The following is a 23,064-nucleotide window of genomic DNA, read 5'->3' as shown; positions in this document are numbered from 1 at the left end:
TATTTCTCAAATGAGTTAAGTTCACCACATTAGCACGAAGCTCAATCTTCACTTTAATGCCTTGGACTGAATGTCAGTTCTGGGCAGACAAGAGATATCAATTTTATAATTTTTTTTTTTTAGCTAGGCAATGGGGTTAAGTGACTTGCCCAGGGTCACATAACTAAGTAAGTGTCAAGTGTCTGAGGCCGCATTTGAACTCAGGTCGTCATGACTCCAGAGCTGATGCTCTATCCACTTCGCCACCTAGCTGCCCCTAGAATTCTTATTATCAACTAATCAATCAACACTTATTTATTAAACATTTTCTACGTGCTAGGCACTATGCTAAGCCCTGGTAATGTATGTACAAAGAATGAAACAATGCCTCCTTATACAGAACTAACATTCTAATGGGGGAGTACATGTCTCCCGAGTAGAAAAAAAATGTTTTTGAAGAAAACAACAGGTTGTGAAGGTCAGTCTCTGTCAACACAGCAGTTGGTTTCACCCTTTAAAACATTTGTTTCTGCCTTATTGAGGGAAATTGTTCAGAAAAGCACTCTGAGTTGGCCGCCAACAAAGCAGACATTTCCACCTGATTTCACCCTGAACACAATCTAGAGAGGGGAAACATAATTCTGTCTGGCACAGTATAAATTGAAAGTATCTTGTGAAGACCCAATAATCTCAGAAGCTGCAGATAAGACCTGAAACTCTTATACCAATACCAACAGCAATCCCTCTGAGCTCCCACAGCAAATGCTGGATGTTAAAAACAATTACTTCTTATAACACCTGACGTACCAACTGGATTCTCAAGAGGCTTTGAAGGATACATACTCAAGAATATCATTTGAATAAGGGTTCATGGTTCTAGACAAGGTGGCAATTGGATAACTGTAAGCTGTAATAAAAAGGAGAAAAGGTTTAGGAAGTTAGTATTTATCTAAGCACAGCTTGGACCCAGCTGTCTTCGTAGTCAATTTAAAATTAAAATGAGATATAGAAAAAATGTCTACTCCAAATTAGCAAGTAACGGACCTAAAACACTTCAGGGAAAGGGATATGATAAGCAAATTCTGAAACTTCCTCAGCTGTGCCCTAATCTAAAAAAAAAATTTTTTTAAAAAGGCGTCCTGCCCATTGGCTCCTCTTTGTACTACATGGAAAAATGAATCATAAATTTCCTTATGTGCAATTTCCCACAATATGATTTCCTCACTGTTGAGTGAGGGACATTTCAAGGCTTAACAACTGATTTAACATGAACAACCAGATCCATCCCGTGAACCATGTCACCGTGTGACTTTCTCTTTCATACCTCCAACAATATGGCACTGATTGTAAGAATCTCTATCTCGGACATCTAGCAGCAGGAAGGGACAGTCGGGATAAGGTTTGTCTTTAGAGTTGGGCTCTGTTTTCTTCAGTGACTCTTTGTCCAGGTCCAGTTCTCCAACACCACTGATGACACTGAGAAGGGAAAAAAGAGGCCGGTGACCACCAGGGAGTTGTCGGCAAAAGCCTCAAAGGTGCTCCGTTAGCAGACAGAGACACAAATGCTAAATGCCTCAGATGGGGGAAAAGGACATGGCAGCCCAGAAGACTGTAGATTCCCATCCTCTCACCACCGCTGTCCTCAATATCACCACTAAGAAGAATGGGCATCAATGTGGCGGCACTTACCTTCAAAGCACGCATGGTATGCGACCAGCGTGATGGGAGGGAACAGACACGGAAGGGCACATGCTACCATCAGCAACAAGGGCAGCATTCAGAAAAAGAAAGGGGAACAATTACTCCAACAGAACTCTGAAGAGGTCGGGGAAAGGCAGCAAACAAAGAAGGAGGGGAGTTGAGAGGGAAGGAAAAGATTTTTTAAAAATAAAAATATAGAAGTGTTTCTCTTTTTGTTCTGCATGACATCATCTTCTGCTGAGGTCTTGCCTCATCAGGGTGCAGAGGTGACCCTTGGTGCAGGAAGGGTTTGCGAGGGAAGCCTGAGAACTCTGGTGGTTCCTGCTAAGCTGGAAAGGGGATGAATGCAGTGGACAATGGACTCTGTGCTCGTCACTCTTGTGAGTAGAGCAGCCTCAATCTTTCAAAGGAATTCTTTCACGGAAGGTTGATCACCAGAACAACTGGCGAAATCTCACTTCTAAAGGCACACAGGGATTAAAACCTGCAGGAGTGGTAGGGATACCTATCTTCACAAACCACAAGAAACCACACTGTGAATCTCAATAACAACAGCGATAATAATAATAGCTTACCTAAATATTTATGTGGTGGTACCTATATATTTATGTGTGTGGTCTAGCCAAGTTATATGCAAGTACTCAATATTTGCCACAGATATTTCTACTTAAGAGGCAGCAAGGTGGCACGGTGGATAGAGCACTGGGCCTAGAGTCAGGAAGACCTGCGTTTCACTAGCTGTGTGACCCTGGGCAAGTCCCTTCACCTCTGTCTGCTTCAATTTCCCCAAACATAAAGTGAGGAACATAACACCGCACCTCCCTTGCAGGGCTTGTAAAAAGCTCTTAGCACGGCGCCTGGGCCCACAGCAAGTGTTTAATAAGTCCTTGTTCCCTTCCTTCCTGCTTCTTTTCACCACGTGAGTAAACAAACGCCAGCTAGCATTTACATACTATGTTAAGATTTACAAAGCATTTGACACAAGCATCATCTCATTTAAACTGAAGCCCCAAAGTGTATAGCACTTGTCAATCGCAGAAGAGCTGGGATGAGAATTTAAGATGTCTCTGTCAGGTGTTTTAGGTTAAATTACAAAGTCACTAAGAAAATCTCCCTGAATGGTCTTTGAATCAATGCTGCAGGTAACATGAGTCAGTATTCATGTCAGCACTAGATTCACCGGTAGCTTCTGATGACTGGATGCTCCAAGTAAAGGTTAGTAATGATACACTTCTTTTGGAACACAGGACAAGGATTATCATTTCCTTGGTGAGGCAGTGGGGTGTAGTGGTTAGGGGGCTGAACTCAGAGCCAGGAAGACCCAGATTCAAATCCGGGCTCAGATGCTTACTAGCTGTTCAGGAGCTAGCCAGGGAAGTCACTCTGCCTCTGCCTGCCTCAGTTTCTTCATCTGTAAAATAATGGGATTATACTTGACATCAGAGGTCCTTTTCAAATTCTGTATCTATTATTTTATGATCCTAGGCAAACTAGTAAGGTCAATGTACCAAACTACAGAAATGTCTCTGTTATCTATATTTCCCTTCTCATCTTACGGAACCAGAACGCCCACTAAAATCCAATAAACTTAAAGATTATATAGTAGTTATGCCTTCAAACAAATATATGGCACATCTTTTTTGAGCCACAAGAGAACAAAAATTCACAGAAAGTGCATTATATTGTACTGCCACTGAAGCCTGAGGCTTATGGCTTCTTCAAGTCCATGTCAGTCTTTGGGATGGTGGCAGCAGGAACTTAGGAAGAATAACACCAGGTCTCACCAGTGAAACACTAATCTTCATGGCTTTTTCACACATTATCTCATGTGATTTTTGAAATGATCCTGTGAGACTGGCAGACAGGGCAGGAAGTTCTGATCCACATTCTGCAGATGAAGAAGCTCAAATTTGGAAAGGTTCAAGGTCACACAGCTAGGAAGGGATGGAGCCAGGATTAGAACTGAGGTCTTTGGCCTCTTAGTCCAGGATTCTTTCCTACCACGCCACAGTGTCTCATATGGAAATGAAGACTCATATTAACAAGATTATAAGAAGACACAACGAATCTAACATCACTAGGACCTATGTTTTTGCTGTTTATCTAAAAATCGGGGTGAATTTGCACCATTCCACTGATAGGAGTTTGTAATCAACATCAAACACATGGCACCCATTTATGACACATATGGTCAGATTCAAGGTTGCCGTGTCATAGGAAGGCCAGAAGGAAGGAAATAAGCATGTATTAAGCACCTACTACATGCCAGGCACTGTACAAAGTGCTTTAAAAATATTATCTCATTTGATCCTGTGAGGTGAATGCTATTTTTACCCTATTTTTGCAGTTGAGAAAACCAAGGCAGAAAGAGGTAAAGTGACTTGTCCAGGGTCACACAGATAGTATCTGAGGTTGGACTGGAACTTGGGTCTCCCTGACTCTATGCTCAGTGCCCTCCTTGGCTCTACCTACCATGCCTCAAGACAGATTATGAAAGACAAGCCAAGAAGCCGCTAGAATGAATGGAAAACAAGCCTTAGAACTGAGTTTCCTCTGTGTGAGGTGAATATTGTACGCAAGATGCCGGCTCTGTAGAGTTTATGGGCTGAAAGCTGCTGGCTGCCCTGACTCACATTCTGATCAGGTGCCTGCCTTGGGGGGAAGGGGAGGAGCAGCCAGAGCTGCGCATCCAGGCCCAGGCAGCATCCCCCCATGAGCTGCAGGAAGCAGAGGGGTTATGGAAAAGTTGTGGCCAAAGGCAGTGGAATGGGTCGGGGCTGGGCGAGGAGGTGGGTACCTCTGCAGTGTTGAGCGGCTCAATTCCCCGGATCCTGTGTTGCTGATGAACTGGATGGGGCTGGGTGGCTTCTCAGTGGGACTGCCTTTCCCATTGGTCTTGTCTTCAGCATTAGGAATAGCGAGGGCAGAACTATGATCTGTGGAGAAGGGTGAAGGTGAGTCAATACAGCCAGGTGAGGTCTGCAGGTTCCTCGCCCACCCAAACTGTCCTTTCACGGCCACAGAGGGGCCAAGCCGAAACAGCACTTCCTGGATTGAGTTAGTATTTTTGAAACACCAAACACTACTCACACATCATGGTGTCCTACTTCCTAACAGATTGTTTCCAAAGATACCTTTATTTCCTAAAAGGAAATAGCAGTACCCCAATGTTCTTATGCTACAATTTCAACAATGAGTTTTATAACCAAACTTGGGGCTGCTTATATAACCGGACTTTAAACTAGGGGGGTCACCCATATGAGGAGACTCCACCAGTGCCTACCTCAGCTATAAAGCAGTCTTTATTCCTTTGGAGTGAGACCCACCTGCCCAAGACAAACCCCTGCCCTTTTCAGAGTCTCTTCAGCCTTTCCCAGGGAAATAACAGAGTGGCACAAACCTGGTGTTCTCTATGGGTTCCCTAGGAAACCTGACCATAGTCAACTTCCTGGCCTGCCTCAGTCTTTAACAACTAAACATGCTCTCCCAATAAAAAAGGGCTCGTTTGACTGATAGCTGTTCGAGGACACAGAAAAGAGATTATAATTCTTTGAAGTCACTTCTATAAGGGTACAACTGATGGATTTTGTTCTTTACTCTTCGTTTGAGAGAATATCTAGAACACATACAAATATTTTAAGGTAGAAATATCAAACAAGGGCAAAGTTACAGAGATTTCTAAAGACGCATTTAGAAAGAATGGTGAAGTCACCATTCAGCGCTTTTCTAAGGGTAGGAGGAGCTCCTGTTATAAACAAGCATGCCCTGGCCCAGAATCCCTAACGGTGTTACTACAACAGGCGGTCACACTGGATAGGTGCTTTTCAGCCAAATGTTGCCCTAAGAGCCAGGACCATTGCTTTTACCTTCTAGTCTTTGAATCTCTTCTGCTGTCACTTCTAGTGTTTGATCAGACAAGGAAGCAACTTGGATGACCTAGCAGAAGAAGAAGGATGAAACTTGTAAGTACATCTGTTTAGGCAGTTCAATTTATTTTTTGGAGCAGGTAGAAAAAGGCTCTAATATTAAAGCACCCTTCTTGTTAAAAAAAAAACTTCTCAATATCCTCAGGCTGAGCCCCAACCCTAAGTCTGGTTCTAGGGATGGTTAGTACGCTTCTAGTACTTACCCTAGAATGAACCCTAACGCACGGGTCTGCTCGTGCCACTCTCCTCATCAATAAGCTCCTAATAAGTTTCTTATTGCCTATAGGTTCAAATATAAACTTCTCAGTTTGGATTTTAAAGCCCTTCACAACCTGGCTCCAACATGCTTTTTCTAGGCTTGTCATATACACGTATATCACTTCCCTTTACACATTCTATGATCCAGGCAAGCTGGATTTTTCTCACCCAATCTTCTATCTCCCACCTCCAAACATTTTCCCAGGATTCTCCACTAACCTCATCCCATGCCTGACATGCACTTCTTTCCTCAGCTTAACCTCTTAAGCTATCCTGACCTTACTTCAAGGTTCAGCTTGAGCACCACCTCCTACATGAAATCTTTCCTGATTTCCTTCAATATTACCTCATATTTCCCTACATTTTGTATATACTCATATATTTACATGCTGTTGTCCCAATATAGTATCAGCTCCTCAAGGGGAGAAACTGTTTCATTATTGTCTTTTTATCTCTAAGACTGAGCACAACGCCTGGCATTTAATGAATGACTTCTTGGCATAATTAATTCAAACATTCCACAATAAACTTGAGAGGCCAAGGAAAGGGATTCCATAGAAGCAGCACATAAGCAACTTTGAAAGTATATCATCCTCTGCACTCTGACTCTAACATAATATTATATGTAATACCATGACAAGATTGTATTCAGTAAATATAATTAAGACTCGGCATTACGGTGAATATAATTATTACAAATAATTCCCAATTACGTTTTAGTCCAGTTTGGATCATGCTTGGCATGTTTAACACCTCTGGTTTGAGACATTTGTCTTGCTGAAGCAAGACAGGCCAGATGATCTCTGAAGGCCTTTTCCTTTGTTGTCCTTGATTTTGTGACCATGGTAGAAATAAGAACAAAAAATGGTCACAAACTGGATTAAAACATAATTGAGAATTATTTGACAAGATAAACAATGATACAACAAAACATAGATAACATCACATTTTTTAAACAAAGTCAATACGCAGTCCACAGGGATCCATATGTACAAATCAGTGTTCCTATGAGTTTGACACCTCTGTTTTAAATAATCCAGGGCAGATCTGGAGACCTAGATTTTAGCTATTAACTCTAATGTACAAGAAAAACAAAAACCTCAAACTCTGAATAAGGCCACTTTCAAAGTAGGAAGCATGATATTGTACTTCATAAGCTACCAAATGGAAAGATAAAGTTACATACACAATATGAAAAAATGAGTCAGCCTAGCCATGGAATGAGAGTCAGTGGAAGAATCCAGCTCTCACGCACTAGATCTCAAATCTGAAAGCTCATTTCATGACATCGTACAAAGTAGTGGTTTTAAAATCCAACAAAAGACAGACAACCAAACTCACCAACTGGGCAAACGTTGTAACTTTCAGTCTCTTGAAAAGCTCATCTTTTTTGTATCTATAATCTGAAAAACAAGCATGAACAAGTATTTTTTTAGTGTTATTTTACCCTTTTCTGGCTAAGTCAATTCTTTGCAGCCATTAAGGTATATACAGAGTACTGTTTCTCAATAAAGACAAGCTTATGAAGGGATAATTTAAATTAAATAGCCAAGATCTTAAGAGTGCAAACTCTGCCCATGAGACAGGGTATTTATTTATAAATGGGCATTATTTATAAAGCAGCAATTGGTGCTTTGCCAGTATTAGTTTCTCTTCTCTCTAATCCCACTTAAGAACCATAATTGAGGCACCAATGCAAATTCAGAGGTCTCTTGACAGTTTTGAGCTCATCGAGTCATAACTCAAAGGCTTATGCATTTGCAGTTTCATCGATCAAATCAGCTGCATCTTTTATAGCAGAGTTTCAAGATCACAAACTCAATCACAGGAAATCCAGCACAGTCCACATAAGTTTAGGTTGGTGGGATGCAGAGCAAACTCCTTTGGGTCTTCTCTGATGATCATAGCCATCCTTGCAAGTTCTAAATATTAAATTCTCCCCCTTTTTTGAATTTGTGCACTTGCCACTATGACTCCTTACACAAGACTGGAGAATTACTCAAGCAGCTAAACAACTGTTATTTTTGACTGGACCAAAAATAGTGCATCAATTCATGGCATTTACTGATAAAGAAGGATTAAACCTATTTAGAATCCTATATATATATACCTGGAATTACTAATGCTTTCCAGGCATGGTCTGAAAACCTAATGCAGATGTAGCTACTATTTTGTCAGAAGATAGCTTTGTTCTAACAATATGCAAAATAAAATACCTACCTTGGATAGAAAGTTATAAGGCTAACAGCCAGGAAATTAATTATATTAATAATCAGATTTCTACCAAAATCTCAAGGCTATTTCTTATTGGAAATTAGAGTTCCCTGGCTCCCAAACATCCTAAAAGAGCAACTGTTCCAGCAACTTGGTTTCCTATATAACAGGCTAAAAAGTTAAGGTGTAGCCCCTTCTTGATGCAGCAACCTGCATAGAAACAAATTCTTAATTCTTGCCAAAACATAGGTCCAAAAGGCTGGGCCCCTAAAAAAAAAAATCCAGCTTGCCAAACACACAGCATCCTACTAATCCATCCCCACTGACTCTGTAAAATCGTTGAGGTAAGTCTTAGTATTGAAATCAACCTATAGTGAAAGTCAAAGTCACCAGAGCCCCAGTGATGCTCTTCTGGAATGGTAACATAGTTTTGAAATGCAAAGGACAAAAACCGGAAATTTCCTTTAAGCGAAATGATGACTACTGTCATCAAGAAAATAAACTCTGCCATCCATCGCCTCAATGTTTGGCATAAGCCTCAGAAAAAGAGAATTTTTAAAAATACATTTGCACTCTTCTAGTCAAAAGTACTGGAAAAAAAAATCACACTGATTTACTGCATTCTGGTCACATACCTGGTTCTGGTTTAGAAGGACACCCATCATTTGGACTTTCTGACATTATTATTCAGATATAAGATTGAGCTTAAGTATTTATAGAAAATTTAAAATTAAAAAAAGAATTATAACTTGGAAAACCCCAACAGTCCGTCCTTCCAAGAGCAACCACAGCTTTAAAAATGGACCTGCTGCTAATGTGGCTTCTCTCAAAACTCTGTGTTGAAGACAGATAATCCCACCTTCAGATAATATATCAAGTTCTGATTTTCCAGTAAGTTTGCATTCTAAGTCTGCTACTCTCAAGTTACTGGAAGCACAGGGAATTGATTGTCCGGGGTGTTTCACGCAGCATCCAACCAGTGTCATCTATCCATGAGAAATCAAGGAGAGGCTTTATAAATAGCCAATAGACACAAAGTCCTTATTTTACCCAGGTACCGCTGACAGTATATTCAGATGACAAAGCGTTTTCTGTGCTTGCAGGGTTCAATTTGAGTTGGCTATTAGGAAAGGGAAATTGGACTCACAGTGGAAGGCTGAAATCAAAGGAAGCAACAGAACAAGGTTTGTGGTGGAGATAGCAACAGAAAGACATGGCATTTCAAGTAATCTGAGTCAAATGATTAGTTCACAGTGTTGTGAAACAGGGTAATATTCTCCTCCCTTTCTACTCAAAAGAAAACCTCCAACTCTAAAAGGGGAAAGCGAAGGAAACATCTTCCTAGACTTAGTTCCAAAAACAGATTTTAAAGTAATTCTAGTCTGGTAATCAGCACAAAGTGGTGTGGAACAAGGCGATATTTACCTCCTGTCTTGCTAAAAGGAAACCCCATAACTCTAAAGAGGAAAAGCGAAGGAAGTATCTTCAAGTACTCTGTTTCAAAGGTATTTCTTTGGGGATATAATTCCTATTTAAAATTTTGTTACAAAAGAAACAATGCTGTAACAACACTTCCAATTGAAATGTTATTTTTTTACAGGGATTTAAGCACTCTAGAAAAATTCCTATGAAGATAAGGTTTCACTGCGGATTTGAGTATCTTCTCCACAAAGTCTACACTGAAGTACTTCCAATGGATCAGTGAACAAGGGACTACAAGCCAACATAGATACTGTTCAACTTGCTTTAAATCCCACCAGCTGAACCAGGCATGACCAAAAGGAAACCAGGGTGAGTAAAAGAGATTCTGAAAAGTTTAATCATTCGAGATGTTCTTCTTAACAGCATTCTTTTAAATCTTAACAATGGCCCCTAAAGAAAAAGTTGGCTGTGAACAAAAACTATATAAACGACTGCCCTCCAGGTAGTGTAAGTAAAGTGCAAAGTAAAAATAAAAGCAATCAATACGAAGAAAATACAAAAAAAAAGTAGAAGAGGGGAAAAAATCTAGTGATAACAAAAAATTTTGTACTATATACAGTAAATTACAGTGAAGGTACTGGTAAAAAAAAAAATGGGTCAGGCCCAGGTCTGGAACCGCCATCAATAAGCTAGTTGGGCTTTTCTTTCAAGGTAGACATGTTCTCAGAGGAAAACTAGACTCAGCATAGAATTAAAAGCACATAATAATACCTTAAAGGATTTCAAAGCACTTCATAGTTTATGGTTTGCCATAAAAAAAAAATCACATAAAGGATTATTATCCTTTTCTGAAATCTGGAGAAACAGATAGGAGAGAGTTAAGTAATTAGCTCCAAGCTGCTAAGGCAGTCTTAGGCTGGGCTGTAATCAGTACACTGTCCTCATGATTCTGGTGCTCATTCCATCAGCCCATAACCTACTTCTAGACATTAACTCCCTGCCTAAAGAATGACCAACAAAAAAAAAAAGACCAGTGGGCCTTGAGCTGGCAGGCCCCAATTTTACAAGCTGATGTTTTATTCAAAATAACCAGATAGGTGTGGCTTGATCATTGAGCAACGACTGACACATAGGCAGTGGACAAAGTCTCCATGCTCCCTTGTCCCTGGAACAGCTTCCAAGGTGCTGGGGCCCCTGCCAGGCACCTCTGATTCCCAATCTCTGCCTCTTTTCTCTCTCTCTCCCTCCCTCCCTCCCTCTCCTTCCTTTTCTCTCTCTGGGTTTCCATAATTCAGTTTGTCTATTTGTGCATCTCTTTCAGTCTCTATACCTTATATATCTCTTAGGCGCTTTCTCCTTTCTTCTCTCTCTCTCTCCCTCAGACACACAGACCCTCCCCCCACTCTCATTTCCTAGACCTCAAACCTAACAATAAGCCCTAGCTAGATACGTGAATATTCACAGAACTATGGTAGTAAGGATTTAAAAGTAAATGGCAACTATAAAACCTGAGTTTCCTCGGATCTTCAGTTACTTACTTTTTTTAATCTCTTCTAGTTTCTGAGTATATTTAGTCATACTGCTACCTAAAAAAGAGAATAAAGGTTTTAGAGGATTTTCAGTGGAAGAAAATGAGTGATACAATGGAATAAGGGAGGGAGACACAAAACTGTTCTAAGTCTTCTCAACTATCACTGGAGTTTTGGACAATAGACAAATTTGCGTAGCTAGGTAAACATTTTTTTTTCTTGTGGACTATTCCATTCATTAAAAGGCAGGGGGATGTTTTGGAAAAATATAGCTTAGGCCACAGGTACACAACCAGTGAATATTTAGAGCCCCCAGGGTTATGTCCCTACAGCAGATTAAAGACACTACCCTAGACAAATTTTATCTACTTTTTTTTTTTCTGATTTAAAGTTCATTTTTTCCCTTTCATCCTACTGTAGAGAGGCAGCATGTTATAGTGGATAGAGAACAGGCCTTGAAGCCAGGAAGATCAGGCTGGATTGAGTCCCACCACTGACACATCCTGGCTGTGTGACACCCCCCAAGCAAAGTCAATTAAAAGCCTCTCAGAGCTCAAGGCAACGAAGACTCCATGTTGAAAAGAAAGTGCCAACCTGCTTGGGCAGAGGAGTTTCCTCACTTGGGAGTACTCCATACCAGTGAAGTCACAGGTCCAAGTTGCCTATTCCACTGTAATCATTCTCTGGGGAAATACATGCAAAGAAAGGAGGACCAGACATCATCACCCTTTGAACGCCTAGTGGGTTGCCTGTCTGGCCATCTGATCGGCATTCCCTGAAGCCTCCTCGGGGTCTGCGTATTTTCTCCTTTTCTCTAGCAGTCAGGCTGATGTGGCAACCTGAACCACACACAGTCTTGTGGAAGCCCACAGAAGACTGGATTTTCTAGGAAATAACAAGGTTTACCACTCCAGTGGATCACATCCAGTTCCCTGTAAAGAGTCTCGGGTCTACAGTATGAGGGGAATTCTAGCCAAGGTGGCTTGGGAAGTTTTCAAATATTAAAAGTAGGCCAGCCAGGATCGCTCTAGCGAATGGATGGAATCTTTGCCCTCAGTCAGATGTTGCCATTTTTTTTACTGGGTCTGTTTCAAGTCAATTCAGCAAGTATTTATTGGGCCACCTGGAAAGGAAAAAAAGCTTTTTGATTTTTTTCCTTTTTATATAGTTTACCTGAGGATAGTTTGTACTCATACCTTTGGGAGGCTAACCAGGCCAAATTTAGAAAAAATAAATGTCTCTAAGATGGCAGTAACTAGACAGCTGAAGAATCCCTCTAAATTAGTCTTCAGGTTTGGGCCAAAGGCACAGACACACTCCTTGCTCTGAAATTCAGGAGATTCATTAGACATATACATAAAATAGTCTTCTATTTCAGTTATCATTAATACTTCATATCGTTATTTCATAAAATCCAACCTAAAATCAAGTTTTATTACATGTGTTAACACTAAGCCACATATCCCTATGGGTCCCGGTGCCCAGGGTAGGTTCAGTCTATGCTGGGTAGATTATAGGGGAGGGAAGGGTTTTAGTTAAGAGCAACCTTGGAAAGTCTGGCTTGGATCCAAGTCATTTCTGCTCCACAGGTCCTTAGAGACACTATCAGTTCTAGTGGTTTCCTGAAGTTTCCAGCCTACTTAGGAGTCCAGCCTAGAATAGGCCCGAACCCCACCCAAACACAGTCCTAGAATTAACTTTGGTCTGTCACACTAGGGACGTCGTAAAAAAATACTTCAAAGAAACTCAGAAGTCGTCCCCAGACAACCTTTTTCCCGTCTCCATCCCACTGAAGGCAAGACTGGTAAGGTAAGACTGACTCCTACAAAGAGGGGAGACAATATTCCTTATAGGATCACAGATTTAGGACTGGGATCTTAGAGGTCCTATTCTCCAACCCTCTCATTTTACAGATGAACTGAGGCCCGGAAAGATTAAATGACTCTCCCAAAGTCACAAGGGTTGACAGTTTAAGAGGCAGGGCCAGGTTCTGAAATCAAGTCTTCTGACTCCACATCTAGGGCTGTTTGCACAGCACCACACATAGTGATTTTTAGCCATTTGTAATTATGTGTCCTATATTATTCTGTCATGAGGTGAAATGTTACAGTTCTATGCTTCTTTTATTAAGGAAATCATTAATGGGGAAACTGAGGCACCAGGAGGGGGAGGGGTTAAGCTATTTCCTGTGGTTCACATGATGAGAAGCAGCAGAGTCAGGATCAGAACTCAGAACCTCTAAGTTTCTAATCTGGCTCACTAAATTTACCTTTGTGAAAAAGTTCAGTGTCACATACACAATTTTGAAAATATGCAGTCTGTGAGGCAGCTATGGACAAGCGTTATTACCTTACTAGTAGTTGGTAAGGGCCACTTTGTGCTCTAAGCTCCCCAGGACACATAACAAAAGAAAACAACAGTGAATGTGATCACATACAGTCTTTATTATTCAAAGTAATGCTTTCCTTGACATGATTTATAAAGCGTTTTCCACATACGAAGTTATTTTATACCCACTGCTGTATCATCTTATGTTTATTAATTTTATTAAGTCATTGTTAAACAGTTACACAGAGCATTTACATAGCACTTCAAATTCTACAAAATATTTTTACAATCGTTTGTGGCAACCTCACAACAACCCTGTGAGTTAGGTTAGTGTTGTTCTGTTATTTTATACAAGAGGGAAGCCAGAAGAGAAGTGAAGTCTTTCAAGGCCATTAAAAAAACACTGGCAAAATCATAACCAAAATCTAGGACAAACAGTCAAAACCTGTTCAGCATTCCCCCAAGGATATCTCAGAAACCTGAGAATCTCAGAAACAGTGCGGAGGTGAGAGATAAAAAAGGGAAGGTGGTACATATACACGTCGTTTCAATTGTAGGACTAAGGAAGGAATTTGGCTTTATCCTATTTAGTAAGAGTAATAGCTGATGTTTACGTTGGTTAAAGGTGTGTGAAATGTTCTATTTCATGTGATCTCTGTGAGGTATTATATCTGTATTTTACAGTTAAGGAAACTGAGGCTCAGTGAGGTTAAGCAGTTAAGCTCTTACACCAATATAATCTAAAAGTATGACTCTGGTCCTCCTGAAAAGAAGCGAGATAGCACCCCACCAGCCTGCCCCACTCAGGCTCTGCTGATGGTTCTGGGCATGGCCTATCACACGAGCTTTGTGGTCAGCACATTCTATTAACGAGGCTGGCAGCAGGACCCATTTTATGTTAATAGATGTGCGCTCTGTTTTGTGAGAAAGAGGCATTCTTAAAAGATTGTGCCTGACTCGTACTTTAGTACCTCTGCCCTACTTTGGTCCCTTCTCACCACATGCCCTCTCACTGTGCCGCCTTCCGGTCTCTTGGCTCCCCTTGTACTCACCTATTCTTCAGACTGGGTCCTATGGAGCCCCCTACTCAAAACTACTGCCTACTCCAAAAAGCCCCAACCTGCCCAGCCTGACATGCAACGTTTCCACAATTTAGCCCCTACTTATCTTTCCAATTAATTTCCTATTGCTCTTCTATACAAACTCTTCCCTTGAGCTAGAAAAGACTTCCCATGGCACTCTGTACTTTCTAATGAACTTTCTCACAGTTTGATGTATCGGTTATATCTTCTCTGCTAGACTTTATGCTTCATGACAATACATCTTACCTAATTCTTATACAGCGCCCCTTGGATAATAAGCATTTAACGGAATATCTGATGATAGAATGAATATCTGTTCAATGAATGAAATTTACTACAGAGACAATATATGCCTGAACATGGAGCCAGGAGAATTAGATTCAAGTTCTGGGTCTCAAATTAGCTGTGTGATTGTGGGCAAAGTCAACCTCTACGAGCCAGTTTCCTCATCTATAACATGGGGAAGGATAAGAATACTTTCAATACCTATACCTCACAGGATTGTTATCATGAAAGTACTTTATAAATGGAAATTGTTCTTGTTAAAGTAAGCAAATAATTCCTTCAGTAATGAAAGAAAACCAAAAAATAAAAATTCCACACCATAAGTTACAAGGTATCTAAGTTTGGATTTTCACATATTGGGTTTTTTTTTTAAGCTGTGTACACACTTCTAGCATTTTTTAATATGCTAAAATCTGTACTGGGCTCTAAAGTAGCCCTAGAATATATAACACAGAATTAGAGAATCACAGCATTTTAGGGCTGAAAGGGACCTTAGAAACGTCTAGACCTTGCTTACAGTCAAAGTGAGTTATTGCCAAGGTCACGACTAAAAGGTATCCTGATGACCAGTCCAATGGCCTTTCTGGTGCTCATCATTTAAGAAGTTTACAATCTAAGAGGAAGATAAGTCAAATTACAATTTTAAAACTAAAATCAACAGAAAAATCTGTCACTCCTCCATCGACTCAGCCAAGGTTGGTTCTCTTTTGTTAGATAGATCTAGTCAACACAACTCATTTAATTAGATTTTTTTCTATGTTACTTCCTATAACATGAATCTAATTAGCATCTTGTTAATAAGATAAGGAAGTGTTCTAGGCAGCGACACCCTAACTTGGGTAATGTTTTATAAGGCATGACTCCAGTTACTGAGACATATCTACATTCCTCTACTTCCCTTCTCTCAAAAGAAGTATTCTGCTTTGGAGGGGTAGAAAGCATGAAAGGGAGAGCAGTTCCCCCTTCATCTACTCCAATTAGCAGATATTTAGACAAAGAAGAAGACAGTGTGGAGATAAAGGAAGCATGGTGCTGAATGAAGAAGACAATAGGAAGCAGAAGACTCAAGAGACTGAGTGTTTTGGAAAAGTCAGAAAAACTCTAAATTAGAAAAAGATAAAGGTGGTGACTAAAGACTATATGAGTGAGTGAATAATGAGGCTGCAGCTCTGGTCAGAGCAGGAACCCATGAAAAATAAGGAAGGGAAAACATGAGAACACTGGAAGGGTAACTGAATAACACACATAAGAAATTTCACTGGGGACTGCCTGAGTCCAATTAATGATGCTCTGTTAACACCGGGTACAGTTAGTGATACGCTCTTAGGTTTATGAAGTTCATAGGAAAAAAAGAAAAAAATTGGAGGTTCAAAATAAACCTGAGATTTCCAGCTTTGTTTACAAATCAGTAAGTTCCAGTCAACTGTAGACTCAAAAACACAGAGTAAAAAAAGGAATCTTTACCCAGGAGGAATGTTGAGGTCTTTGAAGATTTCGGGAGTAGATAATTTTGTTGAAGACAGGAGGTGACATCATGGAATTCATAACCTCTTGAGTTTAACTCTGACTCGTCCACTGTTTGTAAGAAAAAATTGAAGACCCATCTATTTAGCCTGGGATTTCGAAATGCTTGTTAAGCCTTGTGCTTATTTCTACTGCTCTGACTACAGAGTCCTCTAAAACCTATAGATTAAACCTATTTACACAGGGACTGCCAGCTCATTTTGGCATACTCCAAGCCCACGTTTCAGTGTGGCACAAAATTCCCAGAGCAATAACCGAACTTAAAGTAAAAACATTCTAATTTACTTAGCTTAAAAAAAAAAGCCCAAAATTGAGTTTTAAGCAAATAATTATATCTGCTTCCCCCAAACCATAATCAAGCTAATTAAAAGATAGCTTACTAGAAAGATCATCACGTGGAAGGATGTAAGGGTTTGATGTATACTAAAAAATTCAACTATGAGCATCCCCTTTACGAAAAAATTAAGAATTTCACATTGTTATGGGGTTAAACTTATGCTTGATATGAGGCGGAGAGATGGAAATCCACTAGGAATCATAATTCTGAGACTTTTTTTTTCAGGAAAAAGAAAACTCTGAAAATATATGACATTGAAATGTAAAGGAAAAAAATATCCATCTGAAACTAATCCCAACCTTTAAAATTTTGGATACACAGAATTCCATTTTGCTGGCGTATCCCAGAGTTAATGAAGTGTTCTTAATTTGGGTGCAAACCTCACAGAAAGGTTTATTCCAGAAGTGCAGTTCAGTCATAGTTCATAGGGAGACAGAGGTGTAGTAACTGACAGTATTGGGTGATAGAAGAAGTACAGGTAAGGAGAAAACAGCAGAGGACGCCAAGTCTAGTGGCTAGTATACTGGACTTGAAGTCAGGATTCTCGGGGTGCTAGGATTCCTCGGTCCTTGAAATTCTTGTGTTAACTTCTTCTCCTAAGATTCCCCATGGGACTTGAAGTCTCTGGGCCTCAATTTTCCAGTTCTTTACAAGCAGGGATGTTGTTCATCTCTTCATCAACCAGGAATTTAGTGAGGATGAATATTTACAAAGCACGGAATTCCTTGGTTAAAGGCAGAAGCCGTATGTTACAGTAGCGTATCCTATTTAAAACACTTAAGTCTGTTTAAACTATGAATTGTGTACATAATTGAGCACTAGGAGGAAAAGGCAAACTAGATGAAAAGATTTAAATGAATGCCTATGTTCCAGGAGACTGTTCTTCCTCAGTCATAGCAGAGGACGGCTGCTGGGGGAGAATACTAGGTAATGTGGGCAGCAGGGTGCACTGTGACCATGATCCATCAGAAAAACACCATGGGATATTTTCAAGCAGCAGATGCTCAAATGGTTAAAAAGTAAAGACATACATATATACCACAGTGTTTCTAATTTAAGGGAAGAAATATGTTAAATATGAAGCAGAAAAGTTGATGAGATCCTTAGATTTTGTTTTAGCTCTTTAACTTAATGAGCACAATATGAAACTTTTTGGTGCCTCAGTTTCTCCAGCCCTCCAATGCCAATATAGGTGCTATCCTTACTTCCAACTTTATGCGGGAGAATAAAGTGGTTATAATTTGTTTAATTAGTAATTTTCGAAAATAAGAACTCCCAATCCCACAAAAACATCAAGTACATAGCTTCAGAAAGACTAGGTCAGAAAGTTCTGTGACTTGTGCCAGTTATAACTCACTAGCTCCTGCCAATAATTAGCTGTTCAGCTAACTATGTGCAATTAAACAATTTACTAATTTGATCATGACTTTTCCAAAGTTCTAATCTCTACTCACCAGTGTCAAGTCTCGTCTTGACATGCTGATACTTTGGGTTCTGTGGAATCCTTTTGGTCAGAAACTGTAAGAAAAGAAAAGCCACAATCATTGGGCTAATGGAAAAACGAGGGTAACAGGAAAGGGGAGAAGCAAACGTTTAGGAAATAGCAGCTAAGATTTTGGGCAGGCAAGTCACGTACAGCAGAGGACACTACAGAGAATGACTTAGGTCTAGCTTTACAAGCCAGTGATGGGTTAATATGAAATCCATCCACTCCCCTTAAAATGCAAGGCTTCTTCTCTCTTTTCCCATTACTGCATGTGTCCAGACCTGTGATTTCATTAGAACAGGGAAATCCTGGTGAGGAAGCTCCCTCTATAGATGCAGATACCCAAATGCTCTGTAACCTAAAAGTTATAGAAGCAGGGGTTCTTAACCTAAGATCTTAAACCTAAAGTTGTTTTTTTAGAACATTTTGATACCTGCTATTTGAATATAACCTGTTTCCTTTGTAATCCCACATATTTTATTAACTTAAAGGTTCCCCAGAATGCCCATGGGGTCCAGGACACAAAAAAGGTTAATAATAACAGTTGTCTTAGAGAGCTGTCTGGTATACTAAGAAGCTAAGTGACTTATTGGCCCTGGGGCCTCACAGCCAATATGTGTCAAAGGCAGGACTTGAAAATCCAGGTGTTCCCTGACTCCTAAGATGTCACAGTTGTCTATTCTCTTTATCACACAGCCTCACTTAATCCACAGTAATCAGTTTAACTTTTTGCTCTTGACCAACCACCATCTAAATACTACCTGTGTTCTACTACTGCTAACGATCCATGAACTTATCATAGCTCATACTTTTTATAATTCCCTCCAGTATATAACCATATAAAGGCCTTTTGAGGTTGGAAGGCAAGAAGGCTAAGAAAAGACTGCTCCAAGGAGGGTCAGTTATTCTAAGAGTATTTACTGAGGGTCCCAAATACAGAGGACCCAAAGATGTATAAAGACATAGCCCTTGTCCTTTGAGCACTTTCAGTTTAACAGGAAAGATAAAACAGTCATCTTTGCATATCCTACGTATCCCTCCAATTACTCAGCTCAAATAATATCACTTCCGTGAAGTCTTCCCTAACAAAAATTCCTTCTTTGAAATTCATAATACTGCCAGAATAATTTTTCTTATGCACAGATCTTGTCATGTTATTCCTCTGCTGAAAAATTTTCAGTGGCCCCTATTGCCTACTAAATAAAATCAAAATTCCTTTGCCTTACTTGGATTCAAGGTCTACCATAATCTGATACTACCCCAAGATAACCATCTTATTTCACATTATTATCTCCACAAGTTCTATACTATACCTGTAATTCAACAACTCTCTGCCCCAAAGTACTCTGCCATCTCTGCACTTATTTATTTACCCTGCTCCCTCTTCCTGGAATATTCCTTCTCACCTCAGATTTCATCTACTGAATTCCTACCCATCCTTTAAAGTCTAACTCAATTACTCCCTTCTCTCATTTATGAAATTTTCCCTCCTCACCCTGGTTATTAACAATCCATCACCTTTAGGACTTCAAACAGCAATTTGCTTTATGCCTCCCCTCTCTAATGTACTTCATCATAAGATTCAGGGGCAAAAGAGATCATTTTCAGCTGGGATAATCAAGGAGACATCATAGATGAAGATGGATGGCAAGGGCAGCTAGGTGGTGCACTGGCCATGGAGTCTGTAAGACCTGAGTTCAAATCCGTCCTCAGACAATTGACACTTAGTAGCTGTGTGACCCTGGGCAAGTCACTTAACCCCAACTGCCTCCAAAAAAAAGGAAAGAAAGAAGATGGATGGCATCAGTGCTGAATTTTATAGGATGGAATTTCATTTAGGAGAGAGGAGTGGAAGAGGCATCATATTTCAACGTGCCATGTTCTGGCTACAGTGAGCAGGCTAGAAGCAGGGTCAATTTTGCAATTCATATTTGGAAGCTTAAAACAGTTTGGTTGAAAAGAAAAGTTGGTATGGGAGAAAATAAGAGACTCAAAATGCGCAAAGGCTTTGGGTCTCAAATGTCATGCTAAGGGGTTTGGATTTTATTCTGTTGGAATCAGTTGAAGGTTTTTGAGTCAGGGAGTCAAGTAATCAAAGTAGTGTCTTAAGATTAAACTGAGGAAGCAGCTAGGTGGCCCAGTGGATAGAGTACTGACCCTGGAGTCAAAAGGACCTGAGTTCAAATCCAACCTCAGACATACTTACTAGCTGTGTGACTCTAGGTAAGTCACTTAACCTCAATTGCCACACACACACACACACACACACACACACACACAAAATGATATGCTGTAAAAGATGGACTGGTGAAGGGAGTATCTTAATAAAGGGAGATCAATAAAGCCACTTTAGTAGTCCAGGGCCTGTAGTAACAAGAGTCTGAATTTAAGGTGGTTAAAAGCAGAAATAGGAAAGATGAGTCAAACAGAACAGGATTTGGTAACTGATTTACACAACTCACTCAGAACAGGACCAAAGGAATTTATTCATTTTAAAATAGTTTGCATCCAGTTAAACAGATTTCCATTTCCACAATTTTAACCACATCTTCCAATATTTCTCACCTAGGCCTCCGATACTAGGGGAAGTGACTTTTGAACCAATTTAAAAGTGGATCCACCGTGGAGACGGTGCCCCTGCTGGCCCCCCCTGCCTGGGATGCATGCCCTTCCTACCTCCACCTTTGTAAGGCCCCAGCTCCCTGCCAGCTTCAGCTCACCCGTCATCAGCTCTACCTGGAGGCATTCCTAACGCTATCAGAAGATAACTGCCCACAGCAAAAGACATAGCCTTCTCGGTGTCAGTGTATCTTGCCCCGCCTCCCCATCTGCAGACTCAGAGCGTAAGCTCCTCCAGGGCAGGGTCTGCTTCGTTTTCCTTTGTCTCCTAACCCAAGCTTGCTGGATTGAATTAAATCGCCTCCCTCCCTCGCCCCAGCCGCCCCCTCCCGGTCTCTGCCCTCCCCCTCTTCCTCCGTTCAGTACCAGCATCCTCCCCACTCCCCGGGGTTCGGGGCTCCTCACGCTGCAACATCCTGGCTCTCTGGGAGCCCCTGTCCACCCAGCGGCGGAAGTCCCCGGGAGCCCACGTGGAACCTGCTCCAGGCCTGCAGGCCCTTCCTGCCGCCGCCTAGCGCTCCTCTTACCTCAGGATCCCCAATGTGTCCTCGGGAAGACATCTTCCTCCAACGGACAGACTCCCCGGGTTCCAGCCGCTACCGACTCTTCCCCCTTTGCCGCCTCTACTTTCCTCTTCCTACCTCTAACCTCCCCTACTGGCCTTCCAATGACCTCCCATCCGATTGGTCCGGATCCTCCCGGGGACCAACCCCGGCGGCGCTTACTCCCGTGCACGCTGGCTGTCAGCTCAGCTCGAGACGCCGCTCAATGGTTGCCAGGGCAACGCGAGACGCCGCCCCAGCAGAGCGCAGAGCTGACCTCGGCTTTGTGTGTTGGGGCCGTCGCAGATGTCACGCTGCAACGGTTCGCGCCCACCAGCGCGGGAAGAGCCGGGGAAATCCACCGTGGCTGAGCCCGGGCGCCTGGGGAGCCCTGAGGTGTCGAGGAAGGGGGGTTTGGGCTTTTGGCTGACGAGGGTACGCTCAGAGCAACTGGCCCTCCCTCCACAAACGAGGCTCCTGGAACACTCAGGCCCCTGAGAGATTTGCTTTTTTCTTTTAAAAATTAGCATCTTCAGATTAAAGGATTAATATAAAATGGATGTGCAAATTAATAGCTCTGAGAGTAGTATGGGGGATCCTTAACACTGCAACACTGTGACTGCTGCCAGCAATCATCTTCTGTCTCAGATCCAAAAATTAAGTCCTTACTCAGGTTAGAGGTCTCTAGTGCCTTCCTCACTACAACCCTGGGCAGTGGGTAATGCAAGTATTCATGTTACTCATTTTGCAGAAGAGGAACCCGGCTCGAAGAGGTCTGGGTCTGCCTCAGCAGGGAATCAAATTCAGGTCCTTCTGATTCCAATTCTAGGGCTCTTTGCAAACGACTTGATATCATACATAGTATATATTATATTCTATCCACCTTGCATTTATTTATCCATTCTATATATACATATATATAAACATACATATACATACATATGTACACATAAATATACATATACATACACAGACACACACACTTTTCCTTGGATATAATGTCAGCTCTTTGAAAGCAGGGACTTCAATTTTTTTGTCTTTGTATCACTGGCACATGATGTTTGTTGACTGGTTAATTTATTTATTTCTTCTACACCAAACTACCTTAGCTTTAAATTTAATACACAAAATTACTATGACATTTAGCTAGATTTTAATTTACTGCAGATATATATGCTTCCTTGCTGTACCTACAAGTTGACTGTGGAAACTGATGAACCTACATTGTGGAAAACGGATCAGGCCAGGGTAATGTTATCTGGGGTGGGGGAGCCCTGGACTTGGCCCTGTGTACATATATGGTCTCCCCACACCTCCCAGTAGAAATGTAGTAAGCTATTATATAATTCATACGATTCAACACCTTTCGTACTTGTTAAAATACTTTAACCTTTCAACAAGACAAAGAAAAAAGAACCAGACCCTGCCTTGAAGGAGCTTACTCTCTACATCAGAAAGGAGGGACTGTCTTCCTTCCTTCCTTCCTTCCTTTCTCCAGCACCGAAAAGTGCCATATAGTGGTATGATTTGGGCACATAGAACTGAGTTTGAGTATCTTGCTTCACTTGCTAACTGTGTGACCAAGCAAACCCCTAATCCAGTAAGCATTTATTAAGCACTGACTATGTGCAAAGTGCTGGGAATGAAAATGAACAAAAATGAAACAGTCTCTACCCTCAAGGAGCTTATATTCTACTGGGAGATGAGGAGAGGCATAAAATGTATAGCAACACATACAAAAATAAAAGGGAGGAGGACTGGTAAGCAGTACCAACCCGGCAACTCAGGAAAGACCTTAGAGGAGGTAACAATTGAAGGGAGCTGGGGCTTCC

At 41.1% G+C, this 23,064-nt stretch overlaps 1 protein-coding gene and 1 long non-coding RNA gene across 4 annotated transcripts in view; one reads left to right on the top strand and one right to left on the bottom strand.

Moving 5' to 3' along the window:
- CEP41 (centrosomal protein 41) overlaps positions 1 to 21,797 on the bottom strand; it is a 28,727-nt gene extending 6,930 nt beyond the window's left edge. For 2 of the 3 annotated variants that reach the window (XM_021002326.2, XM_021002330.2), the window contains exons 1-9: positions 21,218 to 21,795; positions 18,040 to 18,103; positions 16,189 to 16,299; positions 11,039 to 11,086; positions 7,206 to 7,267; positions 5,547 to 5,616; positions 4,478 to 4,616; positions 1,304 to 1,455; positions 819 to 886 (exon numbers count right to left, since the gene is read on the bottom strand). In XM_021002326.2, the coding sequence (XP_020857985.1) occupies positions 819 to 886; positions 1,304 to 1,455; positions 4,478 to 4,616; positions 5,547 to 5,616; positions 7,206 to 7,267; positions 11,039 to 11,086; positions 16,189 to 16,299; positions 18,040 to 18,103; positions 21,218 to 21,250 (747 nt within the window). In that variant the 5' untranslated portion in view covers positions 21,251 to 21,795. Of the gene's footprint in view, positions 1 to 818; positions 887 to 1,303; positions 1,456 to 4,477; positions 4,617 to 5,546; positions 5,617 to 7,205; positions 7,268 to 11,038; positions 11,087 to 16,188; positions 16,300 to 18,039; positions 18,104 to 21,217 lie in introns of all 3 variants that reach the window. The other variant, XM_021002329.2, reaches the window with a different exon arrangement.
- Positions 9,178 to 20,864, top strand: LOC110219191 (uncharacterized). Its single transcript, XR_002327538.2, has 4 exons — positions 9,178 to 9,583; positions 9,679 to 9,869; positions 12,746 to 12,838; positions 20,641 to 20,864. It is a non-coding gene; the product is annotated as an uncharacterized LOC110219191 (long non-coding RNA).
- Positions 21,798 to 23,064: the final 1,267 nt, after the last annotated feature.

Source organism: Phascolarctos cinereus, unplaced genomic scaffold, assembly GCF_003287225.1.
Source record: "Phascolarctos cinereus isolate Bilbo 61053 unplaced genomic scaffold, phaCin_HiC Scaffold_1;HRSCAF=81, whole genome shotgun sequence".
In the NCBI taxonomy this organism is placed as follows: domain Eukaryota; kingdom Metazoa; phylum Chordata; class Mammalia; order Diprotodontia; family Phascolarctidae; genus Phascolarctos; species Phascolarctos cinereus.
This window is presented reverse-complemented; position numbering and strand designations above follow the sequence as displayed.